Source organism: Bos grunniens, chromosome 1 (assembly GCF_055505025.1).
Source record: "Bos grunniens cultivar Pamir isolate PY7600 chromosome 1, Bosgru_T2T1.0, whole genome shotgun sequence".
NCBI lineage: Eukaryota > Metazoa > Chordata > Mammalia > Artiodactyla > Bovidae > Bos > Bos grunniens.
Genome location: NC_141165.1, coordinates 79,634,083 through 79,659,374, shown reverse-complemented (window position 1 = coordinate 79,659,374; position 25,292 = coordinate 79,634,083). Strand labels below are relative to the sequence as shown.

The window sequence follows — 25,292 nt, the reverse complement described above, 5'->3', positions numbered from 1 at the left end:
TAAAATAAGTAATTTTCCTGACCTATAGCATGTGAAAGAAAATATAACATCTTGTTTCATATACATTTTCATTTTAATAATCTATATTTTCACTTTGTCATGAATGAACTTTTGTCATTTGTTTCTTTGAAATGCTAATAAATTGAAAAATCAAAACCTTCACATTAACATTTTTTTACTTAAGTAAATATTTCTTATGTTCACTGGGATACTTCGACTGGTTTTGTACTTCAAGACACATTGCTGGCAAATGGAGCTCGTGCTTTCCCAGGTTTAGCTAATAAGCACAAAGTTGTCTCAAGTAAATGGGAGATTATATATATACCATTTTCTACATATAACAAGTGGACTTCCCAGGTAGCACCATGATATAGAATCCACCAGCCAATTCAGGAGACTCAAGAGATGCAGTTTCAACCACTAGGTCAGGAAGATACCTTGGATTGGGAAGTGGCAACCCACTTCAGTACTCTTGCCTGGAAAATTCCATGGACAAAGGAGCCTGGGGGGTTACAGTCCACAGGGTAGCAAAGAGTCATACATGACTAAGCAGGCACACACACAACTGAACACAAACACACACTCACATTAATAAGAAACATGCATAAATAGAGGATCTAATCATCATTTGATTATTTAATCTCTTTAGCCCTAGGGGAAGGTGGGCTTAAATTCAACCATTTCTTCCCTAAGCACAAAGAACCACATGAAAGACTTGAGATGCTTCTCTCTAACATACTCTTTTGGAGTTAAAATAACAAAGACTCAGAATGTGTTTATATTTAATTCCTTAAAAATATAAGGAACTTATATTATAAAATATAATATATTATAGTTGTCTATAGTTGTCTATAAAAATTATAGACAACTAGGCAAGCATCTTATAAATGAAACATTGTTTGGGGCAAAAGGTTTAAGAAAATTACAAGAATTTTTGCTTAATAATTACAGCTCATAAAAGCTATCATAGCATATATCCAAAAAGGTCTAGTGAAAGTAGATTCAACAGAGACTTTTGGAATTAGGCTATTTAAAATTTTTTTTAATATACATTTATTTTATAACAGCCTTCCCAGGTGGCTCAGTGGTAAAGAATTCACCTGCCAATGCAGGAGATGTGGGTTTGATCCCTGGGTCAGAAAGATCCCCTGGAGAAGGAAATAGCAACCTACTCTAGCATTCTTGCCTGGGAAAATCCCAAGGACAGAGGAGCCTGGTGGGCTACAGTCTATGAGGTCTCAAAGAGTTGGACATGATTTAGCAACTGAGCAGGCATGCAATTAATAATAAGAATGCCCCCACTGCCACCACAACCAGCAGGTTCCATGATGTGAAAAGAAATCTATGCTTGTTATGATTCAATTGGCCTACATTTAGCAGATAATTACTGAAAAGAATTTTAGGAGAATTCTATAAGGTAGTTATAATAGTGACATATAATAGGACAACTCAGAAACTGAGAAATAACATGAAATGCCTTTTGTGAGTAAAGCAAAAATAAACTTGATCTCATTGGCAAAGTCACAAAAAAGACAGAAATGATCTCAGGACAAAAACAGAGTGAAATCTAATCATTTATAGTAACATATCTCAAGGAAAAATGTGTAACCAAGGTAGGGTAGAGTTTGTTGCTCATTGTCAGGGCTGAGGAGCAAGAAGAGAGGGTATGTTCTATTGGATCTTCAGCTCCATCCTGGCACGTGTATATTCTGGCCCAAGAACACAAGTATCTATATGGTTCTTTCAGTGTGTTTATCTTTATGGAGTTAACTGTATGGAGATGGATATATCAAGCTATCAAATTATTCACTGACCTCCATTTTTCTGCTATGGCATATTCATCGAGCAACATCCTGAATCTATTTGCTATTTTTTACAATATGTCTACAAGAGAAAAATATGCTCATCAGCCAACGGTATTCAAGATGGCCATATTTCCCACTGTAAGAGATGATACCTTGGCTTTCTCATTTTCATCATCAATCCTAGTGTTAACCAAGAAATGATCTTGTGCTAAAACATCAGCTCTCTAAGCTTTCAAGTTTGAGAGCTAGCTTTGAGTTGACATATATTCACTTAGGTAATGACCTACTGTGGAAACCAGATGCCCTTCTATGGATGACAGCCAGGTCCCAAATAAGGTCCTTTTCTATAAACTTCAACACTTCTATTAGTCATCTTTGGATCATTGATCTAAAATAGTAGTATCGTTGATACTACCACTTTTTATCACCTTAGTATAAAGCATCATCAATTCTCATTCAGAACAACAGCCACAGACCTGGTCTCTACAATCTCTTTCCCACATAGCACACAGCCAAAGTAATCCTTTAAAATATAAGACAATAACATTCTTATGAGAGAAAGTCAACCCTTGTACACTCTGCAGCCCTGCTCCCTAACAATTGATCTCATCTCTTATCTCCCCATTTTGCCCACTCTGTTCCAGCCACTCCAGTATCCTTGGAAATCTGGGGGAATTCTCTCTCCCTCAGATTTCTTCCTTATTTTCTTCAGATCTCTCTACTCAAAGGTCACTTTGTCTGAGAGGACTTATTATATGGCATCCTATTTAATGTAACACTCCCTCCAACCTGTCATTATCACTACATACCCCTTATCCTGCCTCAGTTTTATGCAGAGACTCAGCACTACCCAACATATCATGTGCTTATTTGTGAACTAAAGATATCAGTTCCATGACAGTAAGGATGAGTTTTTGTTCATTAGTGCCTGGAATAGGACTTGATGCATAGATGGTACCCAGTACATTTTTAAAATCAAAAGTTGCAAGAGAAATGTGTAATAATAAAGGCTACTTGTTTAGCTTCTAGGAATCTGATCTTGTCTTTGCCCTCAGATTGTTTATCTATAAAATGCAACTAATAATAGCTTTGTGGTTCAAATACTACATTTGAAAGGGTTTTGCATAATTAAACCCCAAATAATTAGAAGAGATTTGGATAAACAAGGTATCCAGGCTTATCACACTGACCAGCTCTGTAACTTTGAGTCAGAATCTTTTTAAGTCTCATAGTACTGATGAAAGAAAAAGAAACTTCTTTTTTCCATCAGATTTTTTCACTCATTTTAAAGAAACTGTATCTTAGTATCAGGAAAAGCATCCCTGAGTAAGGATTATTAACTGCTTCTCCATAATTCATTCAATCAACAAGTTATTCACTAAGCATCCACATGTGCCAGACTCTTTTCTAGGTTTTTGGGGTAAATCAGGTGACAAAGTCATCAACTATCCTGCCCTCATAAATATCCTTACCTTTCACTATGGAGAGACAGGTATGAAACAACAAACATAAGTAAATGAAGTAGCATTTTGGAAGGTGATGTGTTTTATAAGAACAAAATAGTACAGTGAGGAACTGGGGCTTAGAAATGTGGAAGCGAAGAGGTTGAGGTTGCAATTAATTAAGAGACCATGACATGTGAGCATACATTATCACTGAAAGAATTCTCTTCCTCCTTGGCCTTTATCTTTTTTTTGATCAAAAACTTGATATTATAAATATATTTTGCTTAAAATTATAGAAACTATGTAGTTCCACTAGATTAGTTATTATAATAATAAATATTTGAAGAAATATTGTTGTAAAAACCTTTGAAATTGGTTATTTAATTATTTCATGCAGAAATCTGTAAGCTTCTTATGAAATGGAGTTAATCTCATAGGGTTTCTTAGTACTGCTTTCTTTAAATGAAACACTATTTCCATTGCAAATGAAATAAATAGTAATATCTTTAAAACCCATACCTATTCTTTAGTTCAGTTGTTCTGAAACTTGTGGTTTTTAGTGCAAACTTTTCTATTCTTAAAAACTACTAAAGCAAGGGGTGGAGAAAAGACAAAAAGACAGAGGTGTTTTTTAATACAAGAAAAAGTCCCATTATTTGGTTTTTGCCTTGCTATGGTGGGGCTGCATGCACAATGACCAGGCAACTCTACCTTGGAGGATCAGGAAAATGGCAAAAGGGATGTTAGGTTTCCTAAGAACAACCACATAGAGACTAAAATGACTGTCTAGGCAAACACAATCAATTGATCCTCTCTGTCTGCTTTCTGGATTGTAGTATGTGACTAGAAGAACCACCAAGGAAGACCTGTTGAGCTGGGCCCTCTAAGAGGGAGGTCATTGAAATTAGCTTGTGGGTCCTATTTAATGACTTTGGCCAACCATTTATCACAGAGCTGAGGCATACAAAGAAGTAAGTAATTTTTTCAACAGTTACTCACAGTGTCACCAGAGGTTTCCCTGGTGGCTCAGATGGTAAAGAATCTGCCTTGAATACAGGAGACCCGGGTTCGATTCCTAGGTCAGGAAGATTTCCTGGAGAATGGAATGGCTACCCACTCCAGTATTATTCTTACCTAGAGTATTCCACGGACAGAGGAACCTGGAGGGCTACAGTCCATGGATTCGCAAAGTCAGACACAACTGAGAGACTAACACTTTCACATTTACAATGTTAGAAAATTTTAATGCTCCAGTAAAGACTTGATTTGGGGGATGTCCCTAACTGAGAAAAATTCCAGAATGACAGTGCACTCATTTTTAGCCAGAAGTCTTGAACTGAAGAACCATATCATCTTGGTTGCTATCTGGTTACAGTGACCCTCCTCCTTGAGTACTAAAAACTATCCACCTGCAAGCTGGCATAGAACACACTGGCATCTATTTGTCAAGACTTCTGGAGTTCTTGGAAGTGACAAAATGTGACACAAACACTATTATTTATAGTCTGTCCCTGTTCAATGAAAAGGATCCTTGGGCTGAAGCTGCCAAGAGTAGTATTAGTTACCCAACCTGACAATTTCATTTCAGGGTTCTTGTTGTTGGTTGAGACCGAACAGAGTTCTTTAGGTAGTAAAAATCATGACGCTCCCTTAGGACTGGGTCTTTTAGATCCCAACTGCCTCTGGTTTCCAGTAGTGTTTGCACTACACATGTTCTCAGATGGTTTAGCATGACGAACAAATACATTTTATCCACAAGGGTTGGATAGACTATGGATGTGGCCAGCTAGCACCTCCAGTCTCAAACCCAATTCATTTGCCTTTCTCACTTTCTTCAGCTTTTCCCCCTAAGATTTATTTCTGTTGCTATCTGGATATGAATTCCAATATGTCAGGTTCCTGCCTGCTTTCTGTCTCCTATTTGGTCCTTTATTTGATCTGAAACAATGTATCAAGTGATGGAAAGATGGATAAGGAGAGAGGGGGAGAGAACACAAACATGAAAGTGTAGAACAAAAACATTCCAACTGAAATAAACAATTGTCAAATACCTATTAAGTCCACTACTCAGTATTAGACATGGTATTGACTATCTATTCAGAAATAAGTAAGAACTTAGCTATTTAAGAAAGTAAATATAAATACCTTTAGAGAAGCATACAGTTCTATGGCATATCAGAAAAGAAAAATAAAACATTATTTGTGATGATAAAAAAAGCTTTATTCACTCATTCATTTATTATGCATTTGTAAAGTACCTACCATATACACTAAATGAATAACAAAGTAAACAAGACTATCTCTCCCCTTGAAAGTTTTATAAGTTGGTTCTCAAAGTTCAGTGTGCATCAGAATCTCCTGAAAAATATGTTAAAATACAGGTTGCTGGGCCACAATTCCAGGTTTTTTGGATTTGGTAGGGCTCACACATGGAGAAGGCAATGGCAACCCACTCCAGTACTCTTGCCTGGAAAATCCCATGGACAGAGGAGCCTGGTAGGGTGCAGTCCATGGGGTCGCTAAGAGTTGGACACGACTGAGCGACTTCACTTTCACTTTTCACTTTCAGGCATAGGAGAAGGAAATGGCAGCCCACCCCAGTGTTCTTGCCTGGAGAATCCCAGGGACAGGGGAGCCTGGTGGGCTGCCGTCTATGGGGTTGCACAGAGTGCGTCTATGGGGTTGCACAGAGTCGGACACAACTGAAGTTGACTTAGCAGCAGCAGCAGCAGGGCTCACACAAGGCCTGAGAATCAGCATTTATATCACATCCTCAGGTGCTACCATTGCTCTGTTTTCAGGATTATGGATGGAGAACTACTTGGCTAGACCAATGCTTGTCAAATTTAGTGTTCATGACTTTATCCCACTTGAGTTCTCATTAAGATGCAAATTTTCATTTAATAGGACTGATGTAGGAGCCCAAATTCTGTAATGTTCCAGGTACCTCACTTTGAGTAGTGAGGGTCTAATAAGTGAACAGACACTTGTAAGGAAATATGTACAAAAGACACTATGAACTGAACAGTAATTGAGACAAACTTTGAAGAAGAGAGAGGTTTTTTGCAGGGGAACCTGTAAGAGTGAACATACAGTACAGGTTCAGTGAAGGCTGGGAGTGTGAGAACGGTGAAGAGACAATAGATTTTGAGCAGAAATAGAAGTGTGAGGTGCTATGATTTGGGACTGTAATAACTTCAGGTAACAAGGAAGTCCAAGACCCGATTATGTGGGTCAGTAACTAGAGCGGAACAGAAATGAGAGCTCCTTAAGTTGAGGAAGCCAAGGAAATGTGAGCCTATGTTATAGGAAAGACATCAAAAGGATATTGAAGTTTCCAGAGTTGGCATAAGTAAAGAAGAAAATGGAGCCAAGCTACAGAGGAGACGCTCCTAAAGTCAGTGTATTGTCATGGGGTTCAGTAAATCACATTGATGAAGAGGTTTCTAAACACATGAAATTGCTGAGTGATAGTGGGTAAACACTGATCTGAAAACAGTGGTGCTGAATATGAAATATATTAGGTCCATCTCTTGACCTTCTCAATAAAAAGGCTTTGCTTCTACTGAAGAACAACGGGCAATGTGGGTATTTTCAGGGAAAGAATGGCTTTCAGTTAAGACAAGCTACCTGGGGGAGTAAAAGGAAAGAAATGTCAAGGTCAAAATATCACACTGGCAAAAGATATCACATTAGTAGAGTGGAAACAGGAAAATAGCAGAATTAATTTTGGGTAGAGTTGAGAGTACGTGGAAGAGGATTACATTTAAATCAGTAAATTTCAAAACAGGAATTAGGGAATGAGGGGTTTGTGAGTTATTAACAGCAATGGGGGAGCAAAAGTGGAGATTCAAAATAAACAACAAAAGGAATTAAAAGAGAGTTTTTGAGGTTAAGCGATCTTGAGTTTCCAAACTGCGCAATTCCAGGCTTTCAAAGTTGAATCCCTGTTTGTGAGGTCCTAGTTAGGATGGTTGAAACTCATTTATATCCAGAGGCAGAATAGATTGTTTCCAACATTTTTCCAGGGTTATTTTAATGGTAAAAATAATCTTTGGAACACTTCCTCCATTTATGTATTTATTGGTTGTGCTAGGAGGCTTGTGGGATCTTAGTTCACCCACCAGGGATTAAACCCTGAGCCCACAGCAGTCAAAATGCAGAGTCCTAACCACTGGACTACCAGGGAATTCCCATACTTTCTGTCTTTAGATTCAAACCATTTTTCTAGAATTTAAATAGTTTTTAGTGTTTCTAAACATTAAAAAAAAAAATTAGGACAAAAATCATCCCTACACAGATGCCATGCTCAGTCACTTCAGTCGTGTCTGATTCTTTGAGACCCCATGAACTGTAGCCTGCCAGGCTCCCCTGTCCATGGAATTTTCCAGGCAAGAATACTAAAGAGGGTTGTCATTGCCTTCTCCAGGGGTCTTCCCAATCCAGGGATCAAACCCGGGTATCCTGCATTGCAGGCAGATTCTTTACCATCTGAGCCAGTAAGAGTCTACTGAGAATTAAGGTATGACTATAGAAAAATAATGCTGCGGTAATCAGGAGCCTACCTATCTCCACCAGTGTCTAGCCATTGTAACCTGGGCAGATTACAGAGCCTCTCTGTGCCTCCATGTCTTCATCTGTAAAGATAGAAGCTATCACCTATACTTACTATGTGCCAGTTGTTGTCTTTAAGTCCTTTGTGAAATTCACTCATTTAATTCTCAAAGCCACTCAGTCAGATAGGTAGACTATCATCATGCATGAGAGAACAAACACAGAGATTGCTAGGAGATCTAACTATTGGCAGAGAATTTGATTGGCAGGATTGGCATCCTGGTCACTAAATCCAGCCTCTTAAACATTATGCTGCTGTCTCTTGGGTAGCAATAGATAATACTAGTAAGTACCTCTTAAGGTAATTTGAGAATTAAATGAGTAAAATTAAATATGTAAAGTGAATAGAACAGTTTCTGCTACATAATAAGAATTCCATAAATACTCGGTATTTAGTGGTTTCTGTCATCCTCATTTTCTAAAAATACAGGATTAAAAGTTGAAATCTTAGAAAATTTGTAATTTTTATAATTATCCTAGTTAATGAAAAAGTGTTAAAGTACACGTCATCTATTAAATTAGCAAATTTTTAAAATAATATCTAAACAGGAACTCCAGAAAAATGTATAGACATACCCTTGTAAAGAGCAATATTTTCCAAAAACTTGAAAAAGTATATACACTTTTATATGCCCATCCTCTTACTTCTTAGGTGGCAGCATATTCTGGGTGAAACAGCAAAGTGTTTAGATTAGATAGTCCTGGTTTAAATTCTGACTCAGATAAAAATGAAAATACAAAGACTTCCTTCCACATACTAGTTAAGTCATCTTGGTTAAGTTAATTATTTTTTTGAGCATCAGTCTCTCGTCTACAAACTGGGTCTCTTGCATTGCAGGCAGATTCTTTACCATCTGAGCCACCAGGGAAGCCAGTTGGATTTTAATTCCACTCCTACTTTCTAGCTCTGAGGCCTTGGCAAACTTAATTTCTCAGTACTTAGTTCTTCATTTGTAATACTGTCTAAGTCATCAGGGAAGCCCAACATTGGTAGATTATACAGTAATTTGTATAGATTGAGCATGTGTTAGTTTGCTTTCTTTAAATATTTGTTTCATTAAATGATCCCAAGAAAATAAGTTTAAAAGGTGGCTATATACTATTTTTAATTTATAATAGCCAACCTAAATGTCCAATAAAGGAAATAAATGTACTATAATAATTTGCCTTAATATGATATAATTCTTATGCATTACTTATATATTTGATAAATACAAAATGTATGGAATGTTCAGTTCAGTTCAGTCACTCAGTCATGTATGATTCTTTGTGACCCCATGGACTGCAGCATGCCAGGCTTCCCTGTCCATCACCAGCTCCCAGAGTTGCTCAAACTCATGTCCATCGAGTCGGTGATGCCATCCAACCATCTCATCCTCTGTCATCCACTTCTCCTCCTGCCTTCAGTCTTTCCCAGCATCAGGGTCTTTTACAGTGAGTCAGTTCTTCATATCAGGTGGCCAAAGTTTTGTAGTTTCAGCTTCAATATCAGTTCTTCCAATGAATATTTGGGACTGATTTCCTTTAGGATGGACTGGTTTGATCTCCTTGCAGTCCAAGGGACACTCAAGAGTCTTTTCCAACACCATGGTTCAAAAGCATCAGTTTTTTAGCACTCAACTTTCTTTATGGTCCAACTCTCACATCCATACATGACAACTGGAAAAACCATAATTTTGACTAGACGGACCTTTGTCAGCAAAGTAATGTCTCTGCTTTTTAATATGCTGTCTAGGTTGGTCATAAGTTTTCTTCCAAGGAGCAAGTGTCTTTTAATTTCATGGCAGCAGTCACCATCTGCGGTGATTCTGGAGGCCAAGAAAATAAAATCTCTCACTGTTTTGTTTGTTTCCCCATCTATTTGCTATGAAGTGATGGGACCAGATGCCATGATCTTTGTTTTTTGAATGTTGAGTTTTAAGCCCACTTAAAACTTTTTCACTCTCCTCTTTCACTTCCACCAGGAGGCTCTTTTGTTCTTCTTTGCTTTTTTCCATAAAGGTGGTGTCATCTATATATCTGAGGTTATTGATATTTCTCCCTGCAATCTTGATTCCAGCTTGGCCTTCATCCAGCCTGACATTTCACTTGATGTACTCTGCATATAAGTTAACTAAGCAGGGTGACAATATACAGCCTTGAAGTATTTCTTTCCCAATTTTGAACTAGTCCGTTGTTCCATGTCCAGTTCTAACTGTTGCTTCTTGACAGGCATACAGATTTCTCAGGAGGCAGGTAAGGTGGTCTGATATTCCCATCTCTTGAAGAATTTTCCATAGTTTGTTGTGATCTACACAGTCAAAGGCTGTAGCATATTCAATAAAACAGAATTAGATGGTTTTCTGGAATTCTCTTGCTTTTTCTAAAATCCAACAGATGTTGGCAATTTGATCTCTGGTTCCTCTGCCTTTTCTTTTTTTTTTTTTTTTTTTTTGAAACTAAATAGACATTTCTGCAAAGAAGACATACCGATGGCTAACAAACACATGAAAAGATGCTCAACATCACTCATTATTAGAGAAATGCAAATCAAAACCACAATGAGGTACCGTTTCACGCCAGTCAGAATGGCTGCGATCCAAAAGTCTACAAGCAATAAATGCTGGAGAGGATGTGGAGAAAAGGGAACCCTCTTACACTGTTGGTGGGAATGCAAACTAGTACAGCCACTATGGAGACAGTGTGGAGATTCCTTAAAAAACTGGAAATAGAACTGCCATATGACCCAGCAATCCCACTGCTGGGCATACACACCGAGGAAACCAGAATTGAAAGAGACATGTGTACTCCTCTGCCTTTTCTAAATCCAGCTTGAACATCTGAAAGTTTTCAGTTCATGTGCTATTGAAGCTAAGCTTGGAGAATTTTGAGCATTACTTTGCTAATGTGTGAGATGAGTACAATTGTGTGATAGTTTGAACATTCTTTGCCATTGGAATGAAAACTGACATTTTCCAGTCCTGTGGTCACTGTTGAGTTTTCCCAAATTTGTTGGCATATTGAGTGCAGCACTTTCACACCATCATCTTTTAGGATCTGAAATAACTCAGCTGGAATTTCATCATCTCCACTAGCTTTGTTCATAGTGATGCTTCCTAAGGCCCACTTGACTTCGCATTCCAGGATGTTTGGCTCTACATGAGTGATCACACGATCATGGTTATCTGGGTCATGAAGATCTTTTTTGTATAGTCTTCTTGTATTCTTGCCACCTCTTCTTAATATCTTTCAGTCCATACTGTTCCTGTCCTTTATCGAGCCCATCTTTGCATAAAAGTTTCCCTTGGTATCTCTAATTTTCTTGAAGAGATCTCTAGCCTTTCCCATTCTTTATTTTCCTCTGTTTTTTCCATCTATCACTTATGAAGCCTTTCTTATCTCTCCTTGCTATTCTTTGGAGCTCTGCATTCAGATGGATATATCTTTCATCTTTTGCCTTTCACTTCTCTTCTATTCTTGGCTATTTGTAAATGTCCATATTTGTATATGGAAAGTTCTTATGTAATTTATATAATAAAATATTGAAATTATTTTATGATTATATGTTAAGTATAAAAATTATGGAGCTAGAAGGTGATATGGAAAACAACTGTTTTATTAGATTTGTTTTGCTGGCTTCTAATATTGTTGAGAACATGGCATTTGTCTGATAATTTTTGATATCATTAATATCAAATCACAAGTACTTTTATCTGAGTGTTTCATTTGAGAATACCTAAGGTGCTCTGACATTTATCTTCAAAGATCTTCCTTTATCCTGGTCTTAATTCAGATAAAGCTAAAAGATCTATAGTAAAAACTGATACTTAAAAACTTTGAATTTTTAAATTTCTTATTATGTATTAATTTAGTAAATATTTACTGAACATTAATGAATATTTTTTTTCATTTCAAATAAGCTTAGACATTTTAAGACTTTATAATTTCCCTTTTTCTATTCCTCCTTGTCACGCCAACCAACAGTATTTATCAATTTATTTAAATATTTGCTAATTTATAAAACTCCTTCAAAATTTGCTTGGCAAACCAGATAAAAAAACACTTTTCATAAAATCCATATGTTACATATTTTGTCAGTTTTATTGGGTGTTTTTCTTTTTGATAGTGGCTATCATAATTTCTCTCACAAACTGCCCTAAATTTACTTTTGCAGAGCAAAGTTTAACTATTTTTTTAAAGTGTTTTGTGGTATTTAAGCTTTCTCAGGTATGTTCTGTCTTCTCAAGAAGTGAAGGTATATAGAACATCTATTAAAAAAAGGAAAAGTAGGGAGGGGAAATGATTCAAGATTTTGATGTAAAAATTATATATACATTTTATGTGGAAAGATAAGGTGGGTCCTCAAATGACAGAAGAGCAAGCAGTGCTTTCAGAGACAAGACTTTCACTCGGTGAAGACATGATTTAACCTAAGGGTCTATCAAATGTGTTAGTGCAAATGTAGCACCTAGGATGGCCTACCTTCACACCAGTGCTAACATGAAGCGAAGTCATCCACCGAGAGCTCTTCACTAAGCTGAAAATATTCATTTAAGCCATATCAATCTCTACAGTATACTACAAAATAGATTATGCAGGTGCAAAGACTTATCATTTTAGATAGTATCAACTGGGATCCTGAAAAAATTCATTAGTTTGAAAATCCTATAAGAAAATTTTTCACTCATTGCCTGAGATAAGAGGGTTTAAAAGAAAAATAAAATGGAAACATACATCTTATTAGCACTTTTTATTTAGGGGAGGTTGTGATGAAAAATTTGGAAGAAAGTGAGCTTTCTCATGGAAAGTTTCAATGAATAAAATTACATGGTTAAGAAGTGACACTACTAAGTTCAATCATAAAAATGGAAGTTCCCTGAGTCAGAAAGGAAAAAGAAAAGCTAATGCTGAATTTCAAATAAAAATAATTAAGACTTGATTTTTTTAAGGAAGCTCTAAAAATTGACCACCTTGACGAAACGTCAAATGTATTTGGAGGATAAATTAAATTCAATCAATAATCTTAAGACATAACATACTTAACTTAAGAAACAAAAGTGTTGATCGCAGCATTATCCCCACCATGAATTTGTATGTATTCTATCCAAATCTATACTGCCTCAATCTATACCATTATACTTAAAACAAAAGAAAACAAACAGCCAAACAATCCAACAACAACAACAACAACAAAACCCTTACATTAAAAATCTACTCTAGGTAACCATGCAGCTGATTAAATTGTCACAACAATTTTCAGTTTTGTACTTCTCAACTAAAAATGCTTTATCAGTCTTATTATTATGATGCTGGCATTGCCCTCAATTATAAAAGAACTGCTTGAGTTAATGGAAAGTGAGAATGGGTGTTTGCTATTCAACTTGATATATTAAGTTTGCTCATTTGAAACAACAGAAAAAGGTATAAGAGATTAGAAAGTGGCAAGGAGATTTTTGAGTCCTTATAATTTGACTTCTAAGCTTAATGATTTCATTCTGAACTTCAAAGAGGCTAATTTATAATAAAAAGAGAGACAGATATAAGTGGAGAGTGGAAGGCAAACAATAAGAATTGAGTGACAATCCTCTCCCTCTAAATTATTCCCCAAATATTATGGCTTAAGGTAAAACAGAAATGTTAATAACTGTCATTTCCCAAACCGTGAAAACCAAAAAGTACACATCACCCCATGTCCATGTCTCATCCTATTTTAAATGGAACAAAGTGACTTTCAGAGGTTGGGAAGTGCATAATTACATAGACTGGAGTCTTTGGACTTTGATCATAATTATAGTGCTTTATCCATCCATCACTTGTTGCTTGAGGACTATTTCTTGGTGAATTCTTTAAAGGAGATAGAAACCCTGTCAGGACAAATTTGAGCTGCAAACAGCTAATCAAAAACTTGGCTCTCTTGACTTGAAACAGATTGAAAATTGCCACTTTAATCTCACAATCCATTTGGCTTTTAAATAGAGTGAGAACATGAAGTCTCTTTTTGGAAAGGCATGCATCTCCCATTGTTCATATCACTGGGTACCTTTTTATGAGCTTCAACTGGGATATTCAGTCCAAGTTCTCCTCCCTGCATAGAGTGGTTCTCAAAACTGGGTGTGTATACAAGCAAATCTTCTGGGGTGCTCGATAAAAATGCTGCATTTTGCATGCCTTCCCCTCATGCTCAGTTTCTCAGAGGGTGCCATCAGTGTAACTGGAAACCTAAAATTAACTGGGAACCTTATAGCACAGAAGGCCTACAACTATTTCCCCCCGAGTGGTCTGAGAAGTACATGAATCAAAATTATTTTTGTTTACAGTGAAATTCCAAGGCTCCAGATAGACTTACCAAGTTATAGTTTCAGGTTTTTGAGTCTCGGCTCTCTGAATTCCTAACAGCATCAGAAGTGAATGTACATATTACTGAGTTTTCCTGACTGTGAATTTGTGTGTCAGTTTCAGTTACTTCCTGAAAGTCAAATGTATTTCCCTAAAAACCTTTTTGAGGAACCTTAACAGAGGCCTCCCTAGTAGCTCAGTTGGTAAAAGAATCTGCCTGCAATGCAGGAGACCCAGGTTTGATCCTTGAGTCAGGAAGATCCCCTGGAGAAGGAAATGGCAACCCACTCCGGTACTCTTGCCTGGAGAATTCCATGGACTGAGGAGCCTGGCAGGCTACAGTCCATGGGACAGCAAAGAGTCAGACAGGACTGTGTGACTAACTTTCACTTTTCACTTTTTTTCAACAGATGCTACTAACCAAAGTCACTTTTCCAACTTGCAGCCTTCATGGTGGGTGCTTTGTATTTGCAATTCTCAGGCTGCACATCCAGGGCCTTCTACCCTCTCTTGTACCTCACTGTAGTATTTCGATGCATGAAGTTCTTCCTTAAAGCCCTGAGGTCTAGGACTGTATCCTACTAATACCGTTTATCTTTCCCACTCAGCACCAAGAAAAATAGATAAGCTCATGAAATATTTTAGTTAAACAAACAAATCAAAACAAAACAAAACAAAAAAAGGTTTAGGTTCCATATCTACAATTTGATGATAAAAATTCATTACCTAGTGAATTAGTTTCCTATTGCAGCTGTAACAAAATGTCACAAACTTGTGGCTTAAACCAACCCAGATGTATTATCTCACAGTTCTGCAGGTTGGAAGCCTGAGACAGATTTCACTGGGTTGAAATCAAGATGTTGGCAGGCCTGTGTTCCTCCTGGTGGCTGTTAAAGAAAATCTGTTTCCTTGCTTCTTCCAATTTCTAGAGACAGCCACCATTCCTTGGCTCCTGATCCCCTTCCATCTACAAAATCCATTGAATCTTCGCTCACCTCATATCACTTTGACTTTCGACCTCCCACTTTCACTTTTAAGGAGTCTTGTGATTATATACCACTTGGATAGTCCAAGATAATCTACCTATTATAAGATCAGCCGATTAGCAGCCTTAATTCCATATGCAACCTAATATCTCTTTGCTGTGTAATATAACATATAATCATGTGTAATATAACATAGTTCCATAAAAAACTAAAAATAGAGCTACCATATGACCTGCAGTCCACTCCTAGGCATATATCTGGAGAAAAACATGATCTGAAAAGATACTTGCATTCCAATGTTCACTGCAGCACTGTTTAAAATAGCCAAGACATGGAATCAACCTAAATGTCCATCAACAGAGGAATGAATAAAGAAGAATCTAAATCTTCTAAAAAGAAATAATCCAGATAAACTTATAAAACAGAAATAGACACAAAGAATTCAAGAACAAGCTTATCCTTCCAGGGGGAAGGATGGGAGGAAAGGATAGACAGGGAGTTTGGGATGGACATGTATGCACTGCTATATTTAAAATGGGAGGCCAACAAGGACTTACTGTATAGCACATGGAACTCTGCTCAACATTACATGGCAGTCTGGATGACAGGGGAGTTTGGGGGAGAATGGATACATACATATGTACTGCTGAGTCCCTTTGCTATTCACCTGGAAGTATCACAACATTGTTAATCGGCTGTACCTCAATACAAAATAAAAAAAGAAGACACGACTGTTGCTAGAGACCATTATTTTGCTTGCCTCATCTGTCCTGCTGAATCAGCTACATAACGTGTTGAATAACACTTTGTTACTCATAAAGTTCTATATGGATCTAATAAAATAGTATGTTCTGTGGTAGAAAGCATTGAATGGGGGAGAGACTTGGATTCTAGGCTTGGTTCTGCTACTGTTTTTGTATGTGATTTTAGGCAAGTCCCTTAACCTCTCTAGGTTTTAAATTTCTCAATTCTAAAGCAGAAGAATGGAGATAAATCAACATCATGGGGCAGGACTCATAATCATCTTTGTGCTTAAAGATCATATAGAGCGAAATAAAAGCTAGGTATGCCTGCATGAGGACACAGTTGTTGCTGGGAAGGAAATTCTAGTTCACCAGTGTGCTGTACACACACTAGTTGTTGTTTAGTCACTAAATCATGTCCAAATCTTTTGTGACACCATGGACTGTAACCTGCAAGTCTCCTCCATCCATGGGATTCTCGGGGCAAGAGTACTGGAATGAGTTGCCATTTCCTTCTCCATGGGATCTTCCTGACCCAGAAATCGAACCTGCATCTCCTGCACAGCAAGTGGATTTTTTTTTTTTACCGTTGAGCCACCAGGGAAGCCCCTATATACACAACAGTAGAACCTAGAAGTACACTAAGTGGATGCATTTAAGAGTTTAGTGGGTTATTATTTAATTCTCAGCATTTTAGCTATGAACAGTAGACTAGGTAACTTACCAGGAAACTTTGATTTGGATGGCTAAAGTGGGTTCCATGAAAGTCACATGATCAGTTAGTGGTGGCGTTAAGACTATTACCCAGATCTTTTGGTAAGTCCTATGTGCCCTCAGCTGACACACTTCCCTGCCTCTCTGCCATTTAAATGCACTCACAGTTCAGGAGCTGTGTACAGAATTATAGAACATTTTACTCTTGGCTAACAACCATGGGTCACAAAGGTCTTTTGACATTTATTCTAGTGAAAATTGTAAGGGTTGGAGGCAGATTTTTCTTGACTACAATTGGTGACTACATTAGTCCCTGTTGATAAACTGCATCTTTATTTTACTTCATGAATCAATTCTCCCTGCCCTCTGCCTTTCTTCATTTCAAGTACTGATGTAAAAGCTATACAGATTGCAGCATGTTGGCTCATTCCTTTCAGTCAGACACAGAAACTGAGTGATTAGGGAACTGGCTAAAATTAATGGATTAGCTGTATTAAAAATGGTTTGCTCATTGAAATGGATGGATACATCCTAAAATGGCATCAAAATTATATTATTAAATGATTTATTAATTTTCAAAGTCTCCATGTGTACATAAAGAACACTATGGGCACATTTTTCATTTTTCTACTGGATGTGATCCTGAAAGGAAAAAGCATTTGAAAAAAGTAAATTAAGAGAGTTTAATAAAGGGACTATTGATGAAGGGAGAAGAGATATGGTATGACTTTTTGGAGTTAGCAGTGACTAAAAATTGTTACACCCCTAAGTTTGAAGGAAAAGGAGAGTAGAGAGAAGTTACTCAAACTCAAGATACCCAGACCTGTGGTAAGAGCCCCTGTAGACCTGCAACCTTTAGTGGAAAACCCCACGGAGAAACAGGGAAGCATAAACCCCCAATTCATCCTCTTCCTGTCCTTTGATCTCCTGCTAGAGGTACCCACTGATAGAACCCAAGAGAAAACAGAAGAGAAAGGAACTGCTTCATAAGGAAGTCTTCATAAGTCAGCTTCCTGGGATTCAGAACAAAAGGATATAGGACGGATGTGGAGAAGCAAATTGAAGACACTCTACACAAACACTGCATCTGTCTTTATGAGATGGTATTTGACAAATAAAATGATCCTCCACTGTAAATTCATTATCATCCACAGCCCTCCTTGTCCTTTGGGATATATTTAAAAAACACAGTTTAAAAAATTGACCTTTAAGCCAGTAAAGCATAAAATTCACAATCAATATGTAATTTACACAGGAAATACTTCTTACTCATCCATAGAGTACTTTAACAGTTTAAACGTCTTTGAGTAGAGGGTGTCGGGGAAAAAAAAAAAAAAAAAAACAAAGAAACAAACTCAAAATCATTTTACCAGTGGTTCAAATTGTAATGTTTTACTTTCTCTTATTTTAGTCCTCAGCTATCATAATGTTTCAAAATTTAATCTTGATTCCTTTTTATCATTTTAACTGGTTAATCTTCAAAATGACATTTGGAGGAATTCAATCTGTCTTTTAGAATTACTTGGTTAAAGAGATCTATGTTAAAAATGAGGTGGCAATTCCAAAACTAATTATGAAAAAAGGCCCAAATTATAACCCAAATGATAAATTAACAAAATTTAACTCCTAAAATGCTAAAATTTAAATTCATTTTGAATATTTACAAATAAAAAATAAACAGAACTCATTGATTATGGTTTTAATTTATAAGGAAATGGTATTTTACCGTTTGGCTCTTGTTTATTAATTTCCACAATTTCATCTATTTTTTTTAACAAAGGTAGCAATAAAGTCACAAAACTGGTGATTTGTCTACCTTTTCCTCTTGTATATAGCTTAGATAGTTTCAGTATCTTTCCATATCTTTGATTTTCAGAAAAGTTTTTGTAAAAACTACAGTAAATTAGCATCCACATCAGAGCACAACCAAATGCATAATATGTTAATATGTTCAGGTGCAAAGGGCAAAAAAAGCAAAAAAAAAAAAACTTAGAAATCTAAATTTTAACCGAGAGAATGATTACCATCATATTTTGAAATGTATATTAAAACTGGCTTTTGGGGAAATGGCATTAACATTCAGTAATAAATGATAATAGCAGCTCTCATTTATTGTATTCTTTGATAAAAGGAAATTCATGCATTAAGGTAGCTTACAGCTAAAAATAACAAGAAATCCTGTTCTTTCCTTTTATGAAAATTCTCTTTTATAACTTCTTTCTAAAGACAAGGTCAGGAAAAAGACAAATTTAACTATGTAGATGACTATGATTATGGAATGATTAAATTTGGTCTTACTTAAAATAGATTTTGTAAACTGAGAACTACAAGGATTGTCTGCTTAGAAAAACCAGCTCAAACCCATTCACTCCTGAGGAATCAAACAGAATATTGTTTGATTCTTTCTTATAGTGATATTCCAGTTATTCATTCATTTATTCCCTAAACAGTCTAGACAGAAAAATATAATAATTCAGAACTTGAAATATCTGACAGTGGTTAAAAATATGAGGAAAATGTTCATTATTAAATATGTAAGTATTGTAGAGTTAAACATTACAGCCATACCTTGTTCATTTTTGTATTTCCAGTGCCTTGATCAGAGTAAGTAGATGGTTGGCAAGGAACATTTTTCTTTAGTTTATTTTCCAATTAAGTTTTAATGACAAATGAGAAGTAGATAATCTTACCTAAAACAATTTATTTGGCAAATAAATGTTCACTGATCACTCAGCACCACCATCTCACAGCTGCCCAACATGAACCCCCTTTCCCCAAAAGTGACTCTTGCCATTAAGTTCAGAGATTCAGCAGAATTTAAAACATTTTTAAAGTACTATTATTATTTTAAATTTTACAGTCTGTCAAAAATTGAGATGATATTTGCTCCATCAACGGGCAGGTTGGTAGGACACTCTGAAAAGCAATTTCCTTGTGTATTCATATTTACAGGCTTCCCTCATCAATCATTAGAAATACACCTGGACAGAGGTCTTCGTGACTGACATGCAGGTTGCTAGTCAATAGAAGAAAGTTTCTTCTAGAGCTGAGGTAGATCCAAGCACCTACTTTAAAAAAGATGTCCTCAGGGGACACATTATACAGCTAATGTTTCACCAGAATTATCCTCTTAGAAATATTCTTCCAAAGATTTTATTGAAGTATAAAATGTTGAGGCTGGAAAAATTTTGAGAACTAGAAAATCTTTAATATTTCTCTCTTTATCCACTCACTCCACAATGCCAACAAAATCTTATATAAGAACATGAATTCTAGAGCCATTCATTTTTGCTACTATTGTTTGCAATGCACAGCAAGGCAGGAATCAAATCACCATACACATTTCTCACTTCAACCTGGAGAACAACGAACTTGCTTTCTCTCTCTTTCCTTTTTCTTCTTTTCTTCTCTTACTCTCTCCACCATTCCATTCACGCTTCTCCCTTTCTTTCCTTCTTCTGCCTTCTCACACAGTCCACCAGAAATATCACAGGGAAAGAAGTTGCGTTCATAGGGTTGGCCAAAAAGTTCATTTGGATTTTTGTGTAAGATGTTATGGAAAAACCTGAACGAAATTTTTGGCCAACACAATACATAGTCTACATTATTGTTTACATGGTAATAACTCATATTAATGAAGAAAGATCACATGGCCTCTTTAATTGCCTGGGCAATTGGACAGTGAGTCCTGGCCAGAGAACCTACTCTGCTGCTGAACTGATTCTCTCCTAGGCACTCGTGGTGAATGACAAGTTAACCCTTTTGGAACCACACCGTTTTCAACAGCCAGAGGACCTCCCTCATTAGTCTCAGAAAATAAAGTATGACATTCCAACATCAAATCTCATGCTGTTAAATTAACAACATCACACTGCTACATACGACTGGAATATTTCCCATAACTTTATGACTGGAAAAACACTGTTCAGATTTCATTTACCAGTTTAAAAATAGCAGCCTCTAATTTGAAACACGTACACACACACACACACTGTGCACACTCACTAATATTCCCTCTTAGTGCTAGGCAAACATTACTTCCTATAAGCAGAAATACAATTCAGGATAATTATAAGTTTTAAAAGTCGGATTTGTCAAAAGATGATGTTTGTTTTGAAACAAATCAAGAAGAAAATATGCTATAGAGCCAAAATGACAAGCCACAATCTGTTTAGTATAACAATGGCTATTTATCTATTTTTTATTGCATAAATCAAAATTATTCTGTGTTTATTTTGACTTGAAGATCACTCACAGTCTATTATGTCCCTGTCCAATGAAATGTCTTCTACTTGGGTGGGTGAGTGCTGAGCCTGGCAAATAACAGATTTTAAACATCTTAAAATGGTGTGAAAATTTTCTGAGACATCATGGGAAGACTGTCTTCAGACTTTGTTACTTTGTACATTCAGATAGGAACTAAAAAGGAAACCTAGAAGAGATGCCCACAGACCACTTTAAGTCCACAGAAAGTGCAAAATAATATCACTGTGCTCATAAACAAAGAGAGGCTGCTCTTTGAATACAGCAGAAACACTCATCATACACAAGGCATTCCAATTAAATTTTGATAGAAGTTTATCTCACGTTTAAACTCACCGCTGGATGTAAGGGTCGGGACAGTACTGTAGGGTGGCACACCGTGAAGTTTCAAAATTCATTTCCTTCACCTCTCTTTGATATCAATAAATGGAGAAAAGTATATAACATATACACATATACCTGTGTATGCATAGATATCGAGCCAGGAGGCTCAAAGCAATAGGGTCAAATGCTATCAGACATAGACCGTGTAGACACTTTCCCCCTTCACACATATTTGAAAAGAGGCGGAGCGTTTCTCGATTTGAACCAATGAGATTCATCAAGTGATTAAAACACCAGAAACAGTCGAATCTTACCAGCTGGGCATCCTCTCTAAAGTTGTTCTTCCTTTTCTACTACGGCTTTAGAGTCCTTCATGTATAGTGGCCACACTCGTTGGCAATTTGGAGTCATCTCTGAACTTCTGGTCTCTCTGGTGATTGGATGCTGGCATGAATGGCATCAGAGTTTAATTTCAGCAGCCAGGACTTTCACAACAGAGCAGAGCTAATGAATGTCCACCCTGCTCCAACTAATTAATGCTTTCTCGTATCTGCATACTGATTTAATTTGAGGACTTCTGTGACTGCTTCTGGAACTAAGTATTTCACAGAGCTGCTTAGGGAGCTTTTTTTTTTTTTTTTTATCTTCTTCATCTCCACCTCTCTGTCCTCCCCCCCCCGCCCCCACCCCCCCTTCATTCTCCCTTTCAGCCAACCGCCTGTTGTGGTCACAATCTCAAATAGCAAAGACGGGGAAATTCCTTGATTATATTTAACCTAGAACTCACTCTTCGTCTCAACTAAAAGAGATACCCATTCACATCCCTTTAGTATTGCCTTCCCTAAATTAAAAAAAAAAAAAAAAAAAAAACCTTTATTGAATTTTTAAAATATCCTACCTCAAACACACACACATAATTTTCTTAAAGCATATTAATGGAAAATAATGTAGTATTTTTGACTATTTTGAAGCTTACAAAATTATTTCAAATTGCCTGTTACTGCAAACATTTGAGTTCTTTCTGTCTCTCTCAGTCTTTCCCACTTTTTTATTTATGTCTATTGTTTTGGCTGGTTTTTAGCTCGAGCTACTTTGGAGTAAAACCATTAACTTGTTCATATATCCAAAACAATATATCAAAAGTCTACATACAGAATAATTCACTTCCTTTCTGAATACAGGCTGTAAATCAATCATGGTTTTGTGGATTTGGAAATTGAATGAAATATGATTCAGAAGCTAAATTAAAATAGACTCCAACAGAAAAAACAAACAAACAAACAACAAGTGTGTCCAAGTGTCACTAACAAGGTAAGTTCACATCCTCCATTCACCCCTAATCACAGGTCACCTGTAAACTGGTAATATCAGAAGTTGTCAAAGTTGTGAGATAATCTAAAGTCCTTTTCAGAGCAGTTTGACATTTCCTTTTGAGAAAATTTGGTTCAAAATGTGTTTCATAAAAATATTTTATTTGTTGCTGCAGCCAGGATAGAAGGGAGAAGCTATTTAAAACTTGACATTCTCTTCCTTACTTAGCCTGAGAGTGTCTAACATCTGTGAATTGTGAAATTCACAAATATGCCGGTCTGAGCCCCAGCCAATTTAAACAGCTTGTTCTACAAAATGGGAAACTTGAGGGAAGATCATTTTACTAATTAATTATAGATTTGTTAATTGGAGTTAAAGTGTTTGGCTTTACTCCCTGCTATTAGCAAATACAGATGACCAGAATATACAGAGTTCTTAAATTTAAAATATTCAATATCCTTTGAGCATGGCCAAGTCCCACCACACTGTGTCTGGCTTTTCCCATTTATAAAATGGGAGGTGAAATAGTGATCTCAAGTGTAGTGCTTCTCAAATGTTAAAGCACTTGCGAGTCACCTGGAAATCTTGTCAATGCAGATTCTAGTTCCGTAGGTTTCAGATGGGGCCTGAGACTCTTCATTTCATACAAGCTCCCAGGTGATGGCTGCTGCTGGCTTTAGCATCACACTTTGAGTATAAAGACCCAGTGCTGTTTTCAGGCCTGCTTTTTATATACTTCTAGGAAATAACCATAACCCTTGCAAATATTTTAATTACTATCAGAGGCTCTCGGTTTCCAAATATTAATAAATTATTAATTTTAAGCATTCTTAACATGCTTTGCATTTCAAATTTTTACAGCTTAATTTATTTTAAAAAAAGACCATTTAAAATGTATGCCCTGACATCAATGATATTTTTTTAAAAATCCTAAATTTATTAAGTTAAGAGGGACAGATATTAAATAGTAATATATATATGTACATACATATATATATTACCCCACTCCAGGTGGCACAGTGGTAAAGAATCCTCCTGCCAATGTAGGAGATACAAGGTTCAGTCCCTGGGTTGGGAAGATCCCCTGGAGAAGGAAATGGCAACCCATTCCAGTATCCTTGCTTGGAAAACTCCATGGACAGAGGAGCCTGGTGGGCCACAGTCTATGGGGTGGCAAAGAGTCAGACACGACTGAGAGACTGAACTGAGCTGATATATATAATTTATAATTATCAAACATACTGGCTCCTATTGCTTTGTGAAAATAAATGCAGAGAGCTATCCTGATCAAGGGCAAAAGGAAGACTCTCCAGTACTCAACAACACACCAATGGCCCCCAACCATCCAGAACCTGGGGAAAATACATGACAATTATACAGTAATTACCAAAATTGCTACTTTTATTTATATTACATCCCTCTTCACCCAGGGAGCTCAGGTGACTACATTGTGGTTGTTTAGTTGCTAAGCCATGTCTGACACTTTTGCGACCCCATGGACTGAATCCCACCAAGCTTCTCTGTCCACGGAATTTTCTAGGCAAAAATACTGGAGTGGGTTGCTCCAGGGGATCTTCCTGACCCGGGGATTGAACCTGAGTCTCCTTCATTGCAGGGAGATTCTTTACCACTGAGCCACCCAGGAAAGCCCTCAGATTAATATACAAATGCATAAATTATTTCTTTGCTATGAAAGTTAGATGCTTTTCCAACATGTTAGGTCTATTAGGTAGAGATTGTAATAGAATAAGTTTATCTTTAGCCTGAGAGAAGGAAGTTGCCTTTCTGACCATGTCCTACATCTTTGAATGATGTTGTTGGTGAAGATTTTTGATTTGTAGGAAGAGGAGAAGTAATGAGCTTAGGGAAACAGTAGTATTCAGGACCTGGAACCCTGGACTCACTGTAAGATAAAAGGATATTTTTTTTCCTTTCAGTGGCTAGTAGCCAAGAATGTGTACTTTGCCAAACTCAGGTATTCAAAACACAAACCTTTCTCATTTACATTCATGTGAATTATATCTTAACAGCTCCCCATTATGTACTCTATCCACTGGGTCACGTGCTTTTCTTGTTCCTCCCTGCCTTGGAGCATGCTTTGTCCTTCATCCAGAATGCTTTTAAATCCCACGTGTGTATATCCACATCTCACAAACACGTGAAAGAACAGGAAGCCTTTCTCATCCTTCCAGGTAAAAGGAAGCTACCCTCTCCCTCTTAAATCATGATGTTCTAACTTGTGAAAGGGCGCCTGCTATTTCCTTCCTAGATCTGAGCTACTTTTGCATAAGACTATTTCCTGTACTGGATGGTGAACAACTTGAGAGTGGGTTTGAGATTTGATTTATCTCTGTGTCTCCAGGGATGAGCAAAGTATGGTCTAGTGGCAAATAACTTGTTTATACCCTTGCAAAAACACATCTAATTATTATCATAAGTGGTTAAAAAGAACTTGCGTGAAGCACTTGACTTTTTAGAATCAGTTTAATTGAGGTATAATGTATATACAATGAAATTCACTTATTCTACTGTTCCATCTGAGGAATTTTGACATATTATAATCCACGTAGCCTCCACCAAAACCAAGATATAGAATATCTCATTACTCCCCAAACCTGCTCATTTCTGTTACCCCAAAAGTTCCCCTTGCAATTAATCCTTCCTCACCATTGACCCTAAACACTCACTCTCTTGTTTTGCTTTTTTGTCAGCATGTATCAGATGTATGTTTTCTAGAATAGCATTATTCAATAGAATTTTCTGTGATGAACG

At 36.8% G+C, this 25,292-nt stretch overlaps 1 protein-coding gene across 11 annotated transcripts in view; it reads right to left on the bottom strand.

The window, feature by feature from the left end:
* The window catches only part of TP63 (tumor protein p63), a 271,926-nt gene extending 250,283 nt beyond the window's left edge, over window positions 1-21,643 (bottom strand). For 4 of the 11 annotated variants that reach the window (XM_086319210.1, XM_086319220.1, XM_086319351.1 and 1 more), the window contains exon 1: window positions 21,524-21,643. In XM_086319210.1, coding sequence (XP_086175336.1) covers window positions 21,524-21,534 — 11 coding nt within the window. In that variant the 5' untranslated portion in view covers window positions 21,535-21,643. Of the gene's footprint in view, window positions 1-21,221; window positions 21,435-21,523 lie in introns of those variants that run through there. The other 7 variants (XM_086319190.1, XM_086319202.1, XM_086319324.1 and 4 more) reach the window with 4 other exon arrangements.
* Between the last annotated feature and the right edge of the window lie 3,649 nt (window positions 21,644-25,292).